Raw genomic sequence first — 17433 nt, 5'->3', positions numbered from 1 at the left:
GCAACAGCGCCATTTGTTTTGGCATACGCTTGCAAGTCCTGCAAATGTGTTTTTATGATGTTAGGGATTTGGGGGGGATGTTTTAAATACATGGAAAAGTGGGCACAATAAGGGAAAGGTTTTCATAAGGTCTCACCTGTATGAGTCCAGAGGCACACAAAATTCCTCTGTGGGGAGCGATGTACCCAGGCATGTTGATCCCTCAAACACTTTGAATGGGATTGAGAAGTGATTGATGATCTGTATGAAATGAGAGGAGAATAAACTGTATGTGGAATTGTAATGAGATTTTTTGGACGGTCCGTTCAGTGCAATAAAGTGGCCGTACAGAGTTCCAACACCCACGTTGAGTGAGGGATATATAGTCAAGTCTCTACTGTGTAAACAAATACAGGGGAGCTGTGCAGGCCAGCGATAGTGCCAAGGAAAAGTCAGAGCTTGAAAAGTATCTTCCATCATTAAAGTCTCCTGTTTGGGAACACTTGGGCTTTCCTGGTGAAATACGTCAACGGACAAGGACAAAGGGATAAGACGAAAGCAGTGCGCCACCATTGTTCAGTAGAGATGGAGAATGTGGCTCCAAGCTGCACGTCAGGCACTAAGGTACTTTCATTTACTAAAAATAACACAATATCTCAGACTATTCAAACTGTTACTGTTAGCCCTGGATGCGATGTTGCACTTTCAAAAAAGAAACCTTGTAAAATATTAGATATTATTTCATATTTATATTATATTTATTTGTATTATTGTGTGGAATGATGTTGATTTTGGTTATTGTTTCTTCACGTACGTATTTATTTATTACCCCTTCCAATTTTCATTATTTGTATTTTTATTTATTTAAATGTAAAAAAATGTGCAATTTTTAAAAATTAAATAACTATGCTTAGTAATAATAACAGCTACAAGTGTAAACTTTTTAAAATTATTTTTCTTTTGGTTTTATATTGTAATTTTATTTAAAATGGATTTGTATTGTAATTGTTTTACCTTTTTTAATTTAAATTTCTTGACTTAATTTTCTTTATTTTGTTTTACTGTTGTCAAAATGAACCCAATCGTGACCATAAAACCTAGGCATGATCCAAAACTGCGATTATAGCGTCTTGTTACAAGCCTTCTGATGATAACAGTTGTCAAGGATGTTAACTGAAAAGTTAACAGCGACGTACCTGGAATGGTGAGCGGATCTTGATGAACTTGCTGCCCTCCACAGAGTAAATCTGACACACCAAGAAACGAGTGACTCCCGACTCTCGGTGCATAACACTGTACATTCCCCGTTCCACCTTGATGAGGGGGATCACACAGGTCGAGGTGTGGCCGACTGGAGCTGGAGAGCGGATGAAATAGAAGCGAGACCATTTGGCATTGGTTTGTCTCGCAGGGATTTAACTGTGCAACTTACTTGGCAGTATGTAGTAGTCCTTTTCGCTCAAGGAGGTCATCGCTGAGAACTGGTCAGAGTCCGTTGTGGTTATATAGTCCATCCCGAGTGTTTGGCCGTCCTGCAGCTCCACGGTATGGTTGTCGCTCTGCATGTCGACGGGAGAAAACATGTCGCTGTACTGGACAAAGACCGGCAGGCCCAGGCGATTCTTCACCACAAACGGAGCTTCGTCCTTCTGAAAGATCTCGGCTGTCTCTTTGGCAGCCTCGGCAAACGCCTGCAGGAGACACAAAAAGGTGGTTGAAAATGGGAGGGAAAACGCACACAAGTTGTTTTGTTTTGCGTTCTCACCGTGCCCAGATTGTTCAGCATGGTCAGTCCACATTTGGAGAGGGTGACGTTGAGCTGGTCCTTACTGCTGATGACAATGACGGTCTTGTAGTCCGGGACATTGTAGTCCACTTCATCTGCACATCTTATACTCTTCAGTGGCTTCGTTTTCATCTGGTTGCAAACAAGTTACTGAACCTATTATACCTGCATTCATTTTGGTTCATGCATGTGAAAAATGTAAAGTACCTTCACGTCCAGTGTCCAGGGTCTGAAACCATCTCTTGTCTCATCCTCTAAAGGCTCCAGCAGCGGCTCCCACACTCCCATCCCCTCATTGTAGTAATGGACCTAATGCAGGATTCAGGTTATAGACTGCAGTACTAATGCACTATAGTTCTACACCACCAATGTGTGGCGTTACCTCTAAATTGAGCACACTATGTAAGTTGATGAGTGTGGTCCAGTCTGCTACGTCTCCCTGGAAGGAGGACTTTGCCAGAAGCAGGGGGACTGTGCGATGTCCGACCCCAGCCTCAAGTGTCACGCAGATTGATTTGATGTTCATCTAGAAGGAGGAGCAGACTCATTTGTTTCTTTTATTCTGTACAAGACGGCACGCTCATCTTACCTGTAACGACTCTCCTTGTGGAATCAGCGGGGCCACCGTTTGTGTGTTTGACTCGCCCTCCTCCTCCAGGAACCACAATTTAAGGTCCTTCCAGTCCCGCTTCAACCACATGTCCACCGGGACGGGACTTTCAAGCTCCTCTGTGGTTTCTGCAGCGGGAGTCAGCGCCGACTGGATGGTGAAGACTGTTTTGATGATGATAGGAGAAACCTGGATAGACAGATAAATAGCAGCGTTACATGTTAGGGTTCCAAAGTTACTCTCCATGGGAATTTATGGGAATATATGAGAATTTACGCCCACTGTTACACTTACAGTAAATTTACCCCCACTAAGATTAGTGAGCAAAATGGGGTGTCCAAATTTTGACTGACTGTATGTATTCATTTGTGCAAGCTACCTCTACTCATGAACAACAGGACACAAGAGGATGAGAATTTGTCAAAACGTGCACCCCTACTGTGTTGCCCAAAGTTTGACACCCATAAGTCAGACCCTGCAAGATCCTGGTGGGGACTGGTAAACCGTTGTCAGTGTTCACCATTTCAATGTTTGCTGCAATTTGTGAAAATGTTGCTGCGAAATCAGGCACTTTAGGCCGCTCACAAAAAACAGCCTGCCAAATGTATGCAAAATTGTAGCGGCTAGTCATGTAGAAAAAAGTGAACTGCTTGATGGCTGTGCTTTGCGTCCTGAACTCCACTATAGAAATGCGTGTTTTCTACACTTCCGCCTGTGAAACTATTATTTCACGATGATTTTTAATACGTTTCTAATACGTTGCCTTTACTTCGGCTGCATTGTCTTTTGCATAATGATTTTCATTTCATGTACACCTGTAATGTTTGAGAGCAAATGCTAACTGGACGTAATACATGAACTGTGTGTCTAAAGAATGCTAAGTAGCTATTTTGACTGACATACTGCTCAGGTTACGTGCACAACTACTGGGAAATTATGTGAAATTATCTTTATTGCCATAAAGAATTGAATTGTGAATTATTGAATGATATCAAACTACTTTGTTACCTGTAAACTTAGAATCTGTGAATGTGAAATACTAATCATTAGCATTTAGTGTAGTAGATTTAACATTTAGCATTTGGATTTTATATATATGTTACATGTTTTATAGTAAGGGATCATGTGAACTTGTAACTTGCATGCTGAAAAAGTGTGTGCACCCCTGATCTTCATTTACAACATACACAAATACCATAAATATATTACATATTTATATAGTTATAAATATATTTTCTATGTATATAGAAGGAGGAAGATCTTTGGGAGTAGTTCGCAGGCCGAAAAAAGTGTGTGCATCCCTGATTTACAGTCATGCTGCTCATGAAGCACCAACCTTCAGCGTGAGAGCACTGATGGACAGCTCCATAGCTTGTGGAGATGTTTCAGACTGACTAGACTGGAAGAACACATGGCATGGCTGGAGTACTGTGGTCACGCTGTTCACCCTCTTCTCTCTCAGGAAGGGACATGCCACAACCTAAAACGACCACACACGTTTATGAAACACACTCCAGAACAACATTAGGGTGCACAAACAACAAACCTTAAGGTCTTGAATAACAGCAGTCATTTGTGAGCTCTCTGCATCAAATTTAATGACTACTTCACAATCGGTGGTCATCACCAGGGCCGGGGCCTCAGCGCGCGTCAGGTCGGCCACAAACACGATCTCCGGGTTTCGCACCACAACGTTAATCTCCGTCTTTGACATAGTGGCCGGAGCAGCAGCTGAGAGGAAGATAACATGCACTCATTCAGTTTGTGCTATCCAACAAAATAGTTCTGTCTTATTTTGTTTATCCTGTCATTGACCTTCACACTTGTACCTAACCAAATGAATAGTAAAAAAAAGACATTAAAACGCAAGCAATATGTTTACACAAATCTTCCAAAGATCCTCCATATGCCAGGAGCGCTTTGCCATTTTTAAAGGGCCTACAGCAAAAATGCAAGTCAAAGATCCTCTAAATCAGAGCAGCGCTTAAAGATCCTATATGACAGGAGCGCTTTGCCATTTTTAAAGGACCTGTTACAAAAGCGCTAGTCAGACATCCTTCAAATAAAAGGAACGCTCTGCTGTTTTTAAGGACCTACTGCAAAAAATGCTAATCAAAGAGCCTCTATATCACAGGAGCGTTCTGCCGTTTAAGCACCTACTGAAAAAGGCTAGTAAAAGATCCTCTATATGACAGGAGTGTTCTGTTTTTAACAACCAACTGCAGAAACACAAGTCAAAAATCCTCTAAATGACAGGTGAATTCGACAGTTCCCAAGAAGCTTCTGTAAAAACGCTAATCATCTAAAGATCATCTAAATAAAAGAAGTGCTCTGACGTCTTGAAGGACCTACTACAAAAACGCTCATCAAAGATCCCCAAACTAACAGGAGCGCTCTGCGGTTTTTAAAGAACCTAGTGTAAAAACACACGTCAAAGATCATGTATAGGACAAGAGTGCTGTGCTGTTTTTAAGGACCTATTGCAAACAACAGTAATAAAAGAATCAAAAACGCTTGTCAAAGATCCTCAAACTATCAGGAGTACTCTGTGGTTTCTAAGGGCCTACTGTAAAAACACCGACTAAAAGATCATCTATATTGACAGGTGCTACTGCAAAAAGTCCTGTCAAAGATCCTGTAAATGACAGGAGTACGCTGCTTTTTTTAGGGACCGACTGCAAAAACGTGAGATCCTCTATAGACCGGGGAGCTCAGCTATTTTTAAGTACCTACTGCACAAATGGTAGTTCATAAGGACTGCCGCCAGTTGAGTAGCCATGCGTTACCATTTCAGTCATATGGTTTAAACTCACCGGATTCTTTGGATGAGTTGTTCTTATCTCCCGACCCGGCGTTGCCCTTGGCTGGGGGCTTCTGAGCGAAGCCCTCCTTGGTGGCCTCGAGGAAGATGTTGGCCACCGTGAGGAGGAACTCCATACTGGCGCACAGATACACATCCTGCACCACCACGTCCAAGGAGGTGCCTTCACGGCCTTGGTGGTAGTTGACCTCCACCATCATCTTCTTTTCTGCACCGGGACGCAGCGCCATCATCCTGAAGTGGACAATGCGCAGGTTAACATGAAACAAAAGGATCTGAATTCAGCACCACAGGCATTTTGTTTCAGTAGGCTGTTTTAATTTATGAATAAAAAGTACACAGAAATCCCTCGTTTATTGGGGTTAATCGGTTCCAGACCCGACTGTGAGGAGTGAATTTCGTGCAAAGTATATGAAGACAATCTGTTTGTGACCTTCTCAATACATTTAACATTATTAGGGCCCTCTAGACATGAAATAACACCCCTACAGTCACCTTTAACACTCATATTACCCAATATAGACAGTATAACAGAAAATACATGCGTAAATGTCTTCCGATGCTAGTGGAGCTGATTACTGTCCCTGATGAGAGATAATTCAAACCTGCAATAAAAGCCTGTTGTTTCCGCGATGAAGTCTGGTGCTTGTGTGTCTCACCGAGCAGTACATTACTGACACCCAGTGACCAGCGTAGAATACTACATATCCTCACAACGTTTTTGAAGGAGTCTTCTGAATGCCTTATAATTGTATTTTAGTTCATTTAGCCATTTTTAGGCAGGAAAATGCTTAATTTAGGCACAAAATACAAAACATTTGCTTAAATATGCATATTAATGAATAATAACAGGCTGTATTCAACCACAAAACAGCATTTATTAATGGTGTATATTATTTTGGAAAAACTGTGATGGAGTGAAGCGGTGAAACTCGAAGCGCCAAGTGGCGAGGGATTACTGTCTACTGATTACTGGTGCATTTGCATGTCCAGTACCTTGAGCAGACTGCATTGCTGTGCGGCCTCTTGTCATCTAGAAGGCAGGTGGAAAGTCGGACCGAGGCCTTCATGGCGCTGTCGGAGAACATGGTGACGGAGGTGGAGATGGTGCCCAGGGTAAACTCGCCCAGCTTTAGCTGATCATCATGTGGGTCCAACAACTGAATCTAAAGAACACTCTTTTTTTACTTTGTATGTTCCCTTTTAGATTCAGTACTTATGCATTGTATCTGTCTAAGAGGGACTTTTAATTGAAAAGTGGATTACCTGATTGCCATTAGGCAGATACAAGACCAGAGACATGGAGTCAAACTTGAAGTCGAATTTCATGGTGGTCTTCAGTCTGATGTTTTTCCGCGCTTCCACCACAGCTGCCGTTACCACTTTGTTGCCTAAAATCACAACACAACACAACAAATACATCGGCTGGAAAGGTCCCATATTAAATCATTTTTCACCAGTTTATCATGTCAGAGGTCATACAATAAATAGTGCATTGGAAGTGAGTTGTCCAGAAACTTGCCTTAATGCTGGAATTTAGACAGCTTAAAAGTGCTGGGAACACACCGTTCTGTGTGTCTGTAGCTTTAACGCTAACAGGCTCTCGGGACACATATTACTAGTATATTACACACTGTTATTCACTTTTGTATAATAGGGGACCTTTAACGTTTTCGAGGACTTTCAGGTGGTCTTGATCAATATCAGAGCTCAACGTACTGCTGGATCCTCCAACATTTCCTGAATTGTGGGACTTGCTGGGTTCGGCGTCGTCAGCAGGAGCAGGTGGAGGGACGGGGGAGGCAATGTCAGACTTCTCTGTGAGATTTTCGCAGAGAGTCCTCAGGATAACTGTCATGTCATCCTGGCTGAGGTTCAACTGTTGGGAGACGACAGAGAGGGTGGAAACTTGCTGATCTGACACCCAAACTAGAAGTCATGCACAAGGAGGAAGGGATGGGACTCTCAGATCGGAAAGACTATTACCATGCAGCTCACGTGAGATATCTTGTATGTTGGTGTAAAACAAACTAGATTACAAAGCGGAAAGGAATAGAAAAACTGTGTGGGAAATGCAAAGTGTTATTGGCAATCATGAGATATACGAAGGGTGGTACAAATTACATGGATCACACTGAAATTGTGGTTTAATGCAGTAAAAAATGCATAAAATGTGAGAAATGTCATGCGACGGCATGGTGGCAATGCTGGCGACGACCTCAGGATGCAGAGACGAGACCCAATGCAGGTAAAAATATATACCGGTACATTTAATGAAAGCTGCAGAGCAGCAACAGGCGTCCAGCAGCAGCCAGGCTGCAAGCACCAATAATGCTCAATACACCGACCAACAAAGAAGCATCCTGCTGAACTAAAGACAACTATAGAGGTAAAGACAAATCAGCATCAGGTGTGTGAAGACAGGAAACAGATGGAAACAAAACACAACAGAAAAGGAAGTCATTGCAAAATAAGAGCCTAGAAACAGAACTAATGAATAAAACGGTAAAATAACCAAACTGTCATGCAAGCAAACAACACAGGGTGTGAAAAGAAGGGACCAATCTAACAAAGTGGATAGCATATGACAGCAGCTTTAAACCAACCAAATATGATGAATGACTGCGTGGTGTCTATTGTTGAAGCAGGGGCAGCTGGAGAGTTTCGAAATACAAATACAATCTAGATAAGCTTGAATTTTAAAGGTATTTGCAACTCGGACGCTTATGTGACGGTGTCGAAGATGGACCTCCTAGGGATTCAAAGTACAGTATATTGAAAGCATATAAAGAAACTGCAATTAGAATGATATCTGAACTACAGGTATATAAAACATTGACATCTAATAAAACACTCAACTAAACATATAAAGGAAAAATGGGAATTAGAATTTAAACTCTAAATCACAGATGAAAAATGGCTAAACATGTTGAAAATGCATGATACACCCACCAGTTCGCAGACCTGGAGGGAGCTCTCGGAGGAATATAGTATGTTTTTTTTGTCACACTGAAAAATGCCATGTTGGAGGGAAAGTGGAGTAGATGCAGATCATTCACATATTTTTTGGGAAATGTGACAAGATAATGCAATTTTGGAAAATGTTGTACAAAGTGTTAATGCAAATACTTATGCTACCCCTATGTCTTTGCAGGATTATATATCTGGGAAAGCTATGGTATGTGAAGAGAATATACAAGCAAAGAATAGATAGACATAGTGGTAAAGCTTCTACTAACAGCAGGCAAAAAAACGCATAACGAGGAAATGGGGAGAGGACGCCCCTAGACAGGATCAATGGACCGCGATAGTAGGTGAAATCTACATCATGGACTGCAGGAGGCCCAATTCAGGGACAAATGGACAATATTTACATCCAATCAGCAACAAAATATATAAGAAAGACTTGAATTGAGAAACAAAAATGGAAATATTGATAGGCTGCTAAGAAAAGAACTCCCATGTTGGAACTGTTTTTGTTGTTTTTTGTTCATATTTGACAAAAAATGTTCAATAAAAACTGAAGTGACAAAAAAAAGCCATGCACATGCTATTACTTACATTCAAGGGCATAAGGTGAGCTGCAATGGCGATGTCAGGGATCTTGTGGTACCAGTCAGAAGAAAGATTTCTCTGAATTTTCAGGCTCAGGCAGACCGGCCTCAGCAGCTGGCTTTCACCCTGGAAGTCTCCATTGATGAATGTGGTTCTGCACGCACATACAGCACAAATCACAACACAATCATTTTGTCTTTGCAAAGCTGAAAAAAATGGATGCCTAACCTGTAAATCTTGAGATCAGTCAGCTTGACTTCCATGGCGTCCACCACAGGCGGGACATTGACTGTACTTTTATAAGGCTGCATGGCAAAGTGGTTCTTCACAGACAGGACGCCCAGGTCGGCCACGAGGACGTTGTTGGACAAGGAGGACTGGGGGAGGAAGATGATAGGCGCATTCAAGCGGACATTGAGAGAGATCCTCGTGCTGCGCCCTGACAGCTCCTTTACACCCGATGCTGCCTTCTCAGCCGCCTGGTGGGTCACCTCGGCCACGGCCTCTTTAGCCTCCTGGAAGTTGTTTATGAATGCCTGCACAAGAAACGCTTCAAAGTTGAAATAAGCGCAGACTTAATCATGCCAAATAGTGGTAGAGTCCTTCAATCTCACCAGTATGGAGGAGAGAAACTTGTTGACAAAGATGACCTTGATGCACCCCACGGTCAGTGTGATGGAGGTGTCAACTTGAGACATGTCCAAGTAGGCATCCCCCTCTGTTGCACTTGTGTAGTTGACCATCTGGAAGGAGAACACCTCCCTGTCTGCTATGGACACAGCCTTGGAACATAACCAGAAAATGTGAGGCATATTTACAAGAGTGTATGCTTGCGGTTCTATGAAATTGTTGCTTTGGTCGTACCTTCTTATACAAAGCATTTTCATCACAGTCAAAGATCGCAATGTTCTTCAGGTTGGCCACGACCTTTGTATCTTTCTTCCTCATTAGAACCTCAGAAACGAGGCCTAGGCAGTTGGGAAAAGACCATGAGATATAACAACTCCCACCCAGAGCCAGCTCGCCCATTAGGCAATACAGGCTGATGCTAAGGGCATTGTGGCCTGTGGACTATGTGGGAATGCAGAAATGTAAGATTTGATGACATTATTGAGTGCTAATGTGCATATTTGCTCGGTGCGCCTCTCTGAAAAACAAACTCCAGGCTCGTACTGGTGGACGGCGGCTCTGTATTCATTTAGTGCTTTTAATTTGATGTTGTCCCTGTCTTAGTTTTGCACAGTACATAATAAATAAAATAAATTACATTGCTGTAACGTACATATGTTTTACTGGTGTGTTGAAAAGTTAGTTAGCACGCTGCTATTTGCATCCATTCTCGTCTTCCGTCATGGTAAGCTAAAGAGCATGCACGACAATCGTTTTACCGGCAGCCCAGGCTCTCGTGCTAAGAGACGTGCTGTCAAGTCTGCTAGTCTAAGGATTTACAGTACGCTTGATTCTTATCGATCTACGATGCAGCCATATCACTCACTTATCAAACCGGATATTCACATAGACAACATTAACATTATTCGAGCCCTCTAGCCATGAAATAACATCCCACTCATATTACCCAATATAGTACAGTGTAGATATAATAATAGAAATAAGACATATTAGACATAGACTCACATGTTAGCAGTGAGAGAGTTCCTTGTTGTTGTTTTTCTGGCCAGCATACTTCCTGCAGTGGCTATTGTCTAATCAATGTAACATTACTGACACCTAGCGACCTGTGTAGAATACGAAATTGCACGTCTGAATGCATCTTCTGAATGCCTTATATTAGTATTTTCGTTCATTAAGCCATTTTTATGCTTGAAAATGCAGAATTTAGGTAAGGAATACATAACATTTGATTAAATATGCTTTTTTTCCCCAGTCAACCAAGAAATAGCGATAATTAATTTTGAAAAATCCATGATAGAGTGAAGCCGCAAAGAGGCGGGGGATGACTGTTTGTGAAAAGTCGTATAATATTGGACCCTTAATACCTTCAATGCAGATCTCAGAGATCCTGGCTTTCTCTCCTCGAATGAAAACCTTCAGACTGCGGAGATCAGCTCTGACGTGCAGATTGATTATGGCTGCAGTCTTCGGATTTTTCATTGCTGGGACAGCAAATTAAAAAAATAATAATAATGGTTATAGAAAACAAGACTATAAGTGTAAAACCGATTATTTGCAAACAAAACATGCATTATGTGGAAATGTTTAAGAGAAGTTGGAGTATATGGACGTAGCAATACTTTTTGTCTTGGCGACAGAAGATCTCTCCTTTTTCGCTTCCTCGTGCTCGTCATTGTCATTGTCATTGTCATGGATGGTGGGGAGCTCTTCCTGCTTTTTCTCCTCCTTCGTGGACAGGGGGGCTAGGTTGTTGAGGAAGCTCATAGTGGAGAGGAGCACTTCCGTGTGGAGATGCACATCCAAGGATGAGAAGGTCACCTGAAGGTGCACTCAATGTAAGCGTTTGTCAAAATAGGGCTAATGAGTCGTAATTGTCTCACCTTGATGAGCTGCTCTGTGTTGTTGTGTAAGGACTTGAATTCAGGACCGGTCTTGTCAGCCTAAGAAAACAATCATAGTTAGCAGGAAGGGCTATTTGGAGAACAACCACACCATATCTGGAACAAATAGAAAATGTACTTTAATATACTCCAGCGTCAGCATGTCAACCTCTGTGTTGTCCAAAGTAGTGAGCAGCTGGACTGCCTTCTGTTCAGAATCTACACAAGGCGACATGGAACATGCAACGTAAAACTGCAACCAAGTAGCTTTTCATCAAACACAACAGACGGCCAAATTCCTACCCATGTATTCAGGACACTTCAGGCAGATCTCCTTGAGGTAAGTGAAGGACGTCATGTCAAAGGTTCGCACTTTCAGCTCCGTTCCCAGGCCGTCCACGTCCAAGTGGAGCACCGTGATCTCTTCAAGCCCAGACAGGCGACACAGTTGGATAGAAAACTACAAAAAAAAAAAAAAAAAAAGTTACAACGCAATATATCACATCAATTCGCAGTTCCACATGTCCAAACGGAGTAGGAAGGCACTGTAGCCTCTCCATTCGTGTGTATGTGATGAAGACATCACATACACGCCGCGACCATCTTGTTGACGTGTGTTCCACAGCGAAAGAAGATGCAAGCGTCTTCGTCACATACACACGAATGGAGAGGCCACAGTGCGCAGGGACATGGCGGGAGACGAATATAACGCCGAGTGGATTTGAGAGGTCTGATTTTTTTGAGGAGGCATTTTTATGATGCAAATGTATTACTCTATTGAATGCATATTGTTTTGAGAAGCCAAACTCTTTACTTAAATGATCCAGCAACTAAGCAGAACTGTGTTGAGTCACTGTCGATATAGTCCACTTCATGTAAAAAAATGAACTATCCCTTTAACGGTCGTAAACAGACCGAAAAACTAGGTCTTGTAAGCATCAACAGAATAACACAGAGTCCAACGGTCTTTTGAAACGTTATTTCCACCTTAATGCACCAACAGAAGTGCTCAATTCGACTAGCGCGCACACATTTCGCTGTAGCACTGTCCACAGCAGCGGCTTTTTTTTTTTTTTTGCTCATTCTCTGTGTTCTGCATTGCTGCTGGATTTGTTGTGATAACCACGACAATTTATTGTGGATGTTATTTCATAATGGCAAATGTATTACTTTGTTATCATAATTAAGCATTTAAATTACTATTCTGTTGAACTTGCATGTCAGCAAAGTCCATAAAAATAAAAAGGTATTTTTTATGGACAAAATTTGTATGTTTTCCTTTTTAAAAGTACCAGCTCGGGCGCCACTGAAGCACTGGCACCGTGTCAAAAGTTTGGGACCCGTATCAGATGAAATGGAAATGATACCCAACCCTATTGGTACAAGCTTCAGCCTTTCATGGCAGCTTCACAGGTTAGATTGTGTCCAGAAGGGCACCGGTGTAAAAAAAACGGAGCCAAATCCATTCATGTGGTTGACTTGCTACGGTGACCCCTCACAGGGAAAAAAGCCAAAATGGAGAACAAAAACAGTATGTGATTTTGGAAATAACAGCCTCTCTCCCATTATCACCTGCTTCCAAATACACCCTGGCTATTAAACTTCAGCTCAATGAGCATCTAAAGCAGGGGTCACCAAGGGCAACATACTGAAAAATGATGGATCTAAAGCCCCGGTCACACCGTCCGAACTTTGCTGTAGCGTCCCTGGAACGGTGACAAAAAATTCAACACCGCTCGTAACCACTCACCACCGTTTAACAGAAGTTGGCCCCCGTTAAGGCAACGCCATATACGCTCGGCCACCGCTGATGGTCCCTCCTCCCGCTCCGAAAGTTTTGAGCTGCACAAAATATTGCCAGCGGTGAGGAGCGGGCAATTTTCCGCTACGGCAAAGTTAATCACCGCTTCAACAAGGCCCAGTCAAAGTTTGGCGCCGCTAGACGGAAGTTCGTGGACGCTTGGGTCCGCTACGCCAACGCAGAAATGTTGAACACTGGACCACTGCTGCTTCGCCAGCTTTGCCCGGGCGGTGATTGAACGCTGCAAAAACTTATTTGGAGCGGCTGTAAGCGCTTTACGAGCAGACACGGGATTGCTGGAACGGTGTCAGGCGTTGAAGCAGCGATGAAGCAGCGATCCATTGCGGTGATGAACTTTGGTTTGCCGTTGGTATGGAGATGTCGGAGGCGGAGCATAATTTCGCTATTAATACGGGGAGAAATGGGCCAGGAGCCCATTTAGAATAGCTGTTGAGTGCAGACCTCAGCTATATCGAATTTGCTCAAAGTTCAGTAAAACTGTACTACCATGGATAAGACAAGCTGATGGTGGAGCTGTGGAATGAGCCTTCCAGCACTTCATGAGTGTTGTGTTTGCAGACACATTATATTTATACTGCTACATGTTGACCAGTAGAGGGCACTGTGGGACTGCGAATGGGACAACAGTTGTGTGAGTGTGGAGCTGTACTGTATGATGCATGCAAGCAGACCTGGCGATTAAAGTCATAAATAACTAGTAGGCTTGTTTATTCGACACCACCCACAGAACAATGAGGATGCCACCAGCCCGCATGCGCAGAACGCCGCTCTATCGACGCTCGCGTCACCGCTAAACCAACGTTCGCTACCGTTAAACCAACACTAAAGCAACGGCGGCTTCAGCGGTGCACCGCTAGGACAACGCCCGTGTTTTCTTTTTTTTTCTCATTTTATGCGCGGTTACGAGCGGTGATTATTTTTTTCACCGCTCCAGGGACGCTACAACAAAGTTCGGGCGGTGTGACCGAGGCTTAAGGATGTAATGATTTGATTTTTTTTTTTTTATTAACTTTGGCCTTTGCTCCTTTTTCCCCCATTTTTTTTTTTTTTTTATAATTTTTGAGATTTTCCAAATTTTTCAACTGAAATAATCTTTGTAGATTTTCTTGTCAGAATATTGTCACATTGCCAACATATTTTAACTTTATTCCCATAATATTATACCTTTTTCTGCTGTTTTTCCCCAACTATTTCAACTTATTCTTCCTGTAATTATGTCTTTATTCCCATAATATTTTGACTTTATTCTCAAAACGTTACAACTTTTTCCGACACTGAATTCTTCCAAAAATTACAAACTATTCGCTGTTTTGTTTTTCTCATTTTACAAACTTTTTCTTTAGTATTTCAATTTTATGCTACTAAAATGACTTTTTTTCTACTGTTAGAATGTGCGGCGGGCCAATTAAAAAAAAGTACTTTGGACACCCCTGATCTAAAGCATTTATTCCACAATCTTTTTTTCTTTTTCTTAGGGCATTTTTTGTGGTGGGGTTTTGACGCCACCACAGAAGGATACCAATTGCAAAGATGACTAAAGAGCCTGAAATTTCCATTTCTCTTTAGTTTTTATAAGCAAAATAGCTTCTAAATCCAAACAGTGATCCGATTGCGAACTCCACTCTACTGTTACAAACACTCAAAATGTGAAAGAACATACTAATGCACTTGCTGAAAAATGACCATGAATTATTAATAACCTGCTTAAGCAAAGAAGATATTCGACAGTACATTAACACATTAAGTATTAATGCATGGAAAACACAAAGTATATCAACATTTCCGCTCACCTCACTGATTTCAAATGTCAAGGCGAAGTTGGTCATGTTCTTCTGACGCTCTTCCTGGGCCAGACTCTTCTTTCTGTTCAGGTCGCCGTAGCGGAGAGGCATGGGACTGTCGGGGAAGAACTGCTGCCCCGTGATGGGAGAGCTGGGAGCATCGTAGAACAAGTCCTCTTCAGACCCTGAGGAGACAAAAGGAGTCATTGTCGTGTGTGTATGTACAGTGCGTGGATAAGACGACAGAGGATGTCCAGTCGACAGCAAGCATCTGAAGCTCACCCAGTGAAGCAATGCTGATGGTGTCGCATGATTCGAACAGGAGAGAGGAATGTTGTTCAGGTAAGGCGACGTGACTCCTGGAGGCCGGCTGTGATGTGTACTGCTTGGCCTAGGGAGGGAACAACACGCCAACAAATGTTGATTAAAAGATAAGCTTGGCCCCAATGCGAGCAGACTGTAACTGAAAACATGATGTATCTTTACAGAATCCATTGATGTGCACTTTGATTCAGATCTGCACCACTCTGCTGAAGTTTCAATGATGAAGTTTTGCCGTAAATGTGTTCAGCAGTTTCTCGTAACTGGATATCACGTCTAAATACCTTGTGTTTTGCTGCGTTTCGTGTGGCAGGTTTCTCCTCCGGCAGTGGGATGCTGTCAATCAGCTGCATGACACTGCGGAGTTTGATGTCCGAGATGCGAAGGGAAAGCAGGGGGAGTTCTCCAGATATCTTATATCTGCAACAAGCAAATGCGGGAAGAACATTTATCGGCCGCATTTTTTTTTTTTTAAACACACACCCTTACTTTGACATGCGGGAGTCAGTGACTACCAAAGCCCTGCTGAACACCACTTTTAAATCCACCGGCTCCAAGATGTGAAGCGGCGACTGCTTCTGCTCACGAGCCATTCTCCAGTTGCCGTCTAGCACAACAAAAATAAATAAATGAATGGAAGTACAGTCATCGCCCGCCACTTTTATTGGATGGACTTTTCATGTCATGCTGTGTAATAAAAAGTAAATTCCGCAATATTTCGGTTGCATTATTTTTAATTAAAAAAAGATTATTACCAGTTTGGATCGGCAAGACTATAAAGAAAATCGGATCGGAAGCCAAAAAAATGTGCATCGGGACATCCCTAGCCTTCAATTAGTGCCCTGGCTACAATTAGAGCACTGTGTGCACGAACCTGCTTTACTGTACAGGAACTGCAGATTGTTGAGCTGGATGTCAAAGCTGTCGTATGCTCTCAACATGATGTCTTCAATTTTGCTGGAGCCCAATACGAGCTGGGGCAGATGCTTCTTGCTCTGACTGGACATCTACAAAGACAAACACAAAAACAATAATTTCTAAAGCCACCACATAAAGCCTTTGCACAACTTGTTTTTGGTTTGTTGTCATTTCCTTCAGGAAAACCACAATCTTGTCACAACAGGAAAGCCCAAACTGTCCCGACTAACGTAGAATCTTTGCTCAACTTGCTGCGCCTTTGCCCATTGCTTACCTGTAAGTGTCCAAGATCAAGCAGCATGATGTTCTGAGTGCCATTGTAGAATCCAGTCTCTGGGATGATGATGTAAGAGGCCATCAGGTTCACTTTGAGGTCCAGAACCTTTTGCGTCTCTATCACATACATTAGACCTGAAGGAAAAAGACATGGAGGGGATAACAACTTCATTAACATTGAGATTATCAAAGATTTTTATACGTTTTCATTCATTTATAGGTTTGTAGCACATGAGCTGCAAATAATGACAACTTCCCAGCCAAATTATAGCCTCCAATTACATTCGGGCTTTAGCCATAATGTACTGAAAAGCCAGGACAGAGATGTGTCGCTATGCTACCGCTAAATCGCAATTGACAATTGGCTTGACAATTATCATCACACATCATCCCCTTAGCCATCACTAGAGATGAGATGATACTAATAATAGGCTTTTTCACATATATCACAAAGCTGAGATGCAGGTTTTTCTTGAAATATATATAACTTCTTTACATATCTACGGTACATGCATTGCTTTACAAAATATCAAACTGGCCCTGCCATCCTTTCATTTTCACTATGTGGCCCTCGCTGGAAAAGGTTAGGGCACCGCTGCCTTCGATTATCTCGTGTGAAGTCAAGCATGATGGCGTGTGACATTCAATTTACATCGATGGCCTTTTGACGACTGACAACAATAAAGGCAAAGTAATGGCAAAAACACCAAATGACCAATGATAATGATCTTAATTGGCCTACTTTCCTCTGACGTTTTTTGTACTGTTTCACAAAATCAAACATTTGTTTTTAAATATTTCAGTTGATTCTAAAATTGTCCCTTTCTGTCCTCCTGATGTAATATAGCCTATATAGACATAGCTATAGCCAAATAGCAGAAGGTACATTTCTTGTTCCAAACGTGGACGTTGTACGATGTTTTTGGACCGACTGACCAGTGGCTGTGCGGTCTCGGAACTGCTCCAGTTTCATCAGTGTGGCGTTGGTGAGCTCGTCCAGCTGGAGGTTATCGGGAGGCATAAAGAACGCCAACATAGCGTTTACCGTTTT

The 17433-nt window shown here is 42.4% G+C and overlaps 1 protein-coding gene across 3 annotated transcripts in view; it reads right to left on the bottom strand.

The window, feature by feature from the left end:
- The window catches only part of vps13a (vacuolar protein sorting 13 homolog A), a 59120-nt gene that overhangs the window by 28768 nt on the left and 12919 nt on the right, over positions 1 to 17433 (bottom strand). For all 3 annotated transcript variants that reach the window (XM_054773047.1, XM_054773048.1, XM_054773049.1), the window contains exons 19-47: positions 17319 to 17433; positions 16381 to 16517; positions 16063 to 16195; positions 15678 to 15795; positions 15473 to 15608; positions 15150 to 15258; positions 14877 to 15052; positions 11568 to 11724; positions 11404 to 11483; positions 11265 to 11324; positions 11004 to 11202; positions 10749 to 10865; positions 9616 to 9719; positions 9366 to 9533; positions 8980 to 9287; positions 8758 to 8905; positions 6916 to 7075; positions 6463 to 6587; positions 6193 to 6362; positions 5189 to 5430; positions 3922 to 4106; positions 3712 to 3855; positions 2355 to 2564; positions 2148 to 2291; positions 1973 to 2074; positions 1745 to 1897; positions 1412 to 1670; positions 1176 to 1336; positions 137 to 240 (exon numbers count right to left, since the gene is read on the bottom strand). In XM_054773047.1, the coding sequence (XP_054629022.1) occupies positions 137 to 240; positions 1176 to 1336; positions 1412 to 1670; positions 1745 to 1897; positions 1973 to 2074; positions 2148 to 2291; positions 2355 to 2564; positions 3712 to 3855; positions 3922 to 4106; positions 5189 to 5430; positions 6193 to 6362; positions 6463 to 6587; positions 6916 to 7075; positions 8758 to 8905; positions 8980 to 9287; positions 9366 to 9533; positions 9616 to 9719; positions 10749 to 10865; positions 11004 to 11202; positions 11265 to 11324; positions 11404 to 11483; positions 11568 to 11724; positions 14877 to 15052; positions 15150 to 15258; positions 15473 to 15608; positions 15678 to 15795; positions 16063 to 16195; positions 16381 to 16517; positions 17319 to 17433 (4424 nt within the window). The remainder of the gene's footprint in view (positions 1 to 136; positions 241 to 1175; positions 1337 to 1411; positions 1671 to 1744; positions 1898 to 1972; positions 2075 to 2147; positions 2292 to 2354; positions 2565 to 3711; positions 3856 to 3921; positions 4107 to 5188; positions 5431 to 6192; positions 6363 to 6462; positions 6588 to 6915; positions 7076 to 8757; positions 8906 to 8979; positions 9288 to 9365; positions 9534 to 9615; positions 9720 to 10748; positions 10866 to 11003; positions 11203 to 11264; positions 11325 to 11403; positions 11484 to 11567; positions 11725 to 14876; positions 15053 to 15149; positions 15259 to 15472; positions 15609 to 15677; positions 15796 to 16062; positions 16196 to 16380; positions 16518 to 17318) is intronic.

This window comes from Dunckerocampus dactyliophorus, chromosome 4 (assembly GCF_027744805.1).
Source record: "Dunckerocampus dactyliophorus isolate RoL2022-P2 chromosome 4, RoL_Ddac_1.1, whole genome shotgun sequence".
NCBI lineage: Eukaryota > Metazoa > Chordata > Actinopteri > Syngnathiformes > Syngnathidae > Dunckerocampus > Dunckerocampus dactyliophorus.
Note: the sequence above shows the minus strand (reverse complement) of the source record. Positions and strands in the feature narration are given on the sequence as shown.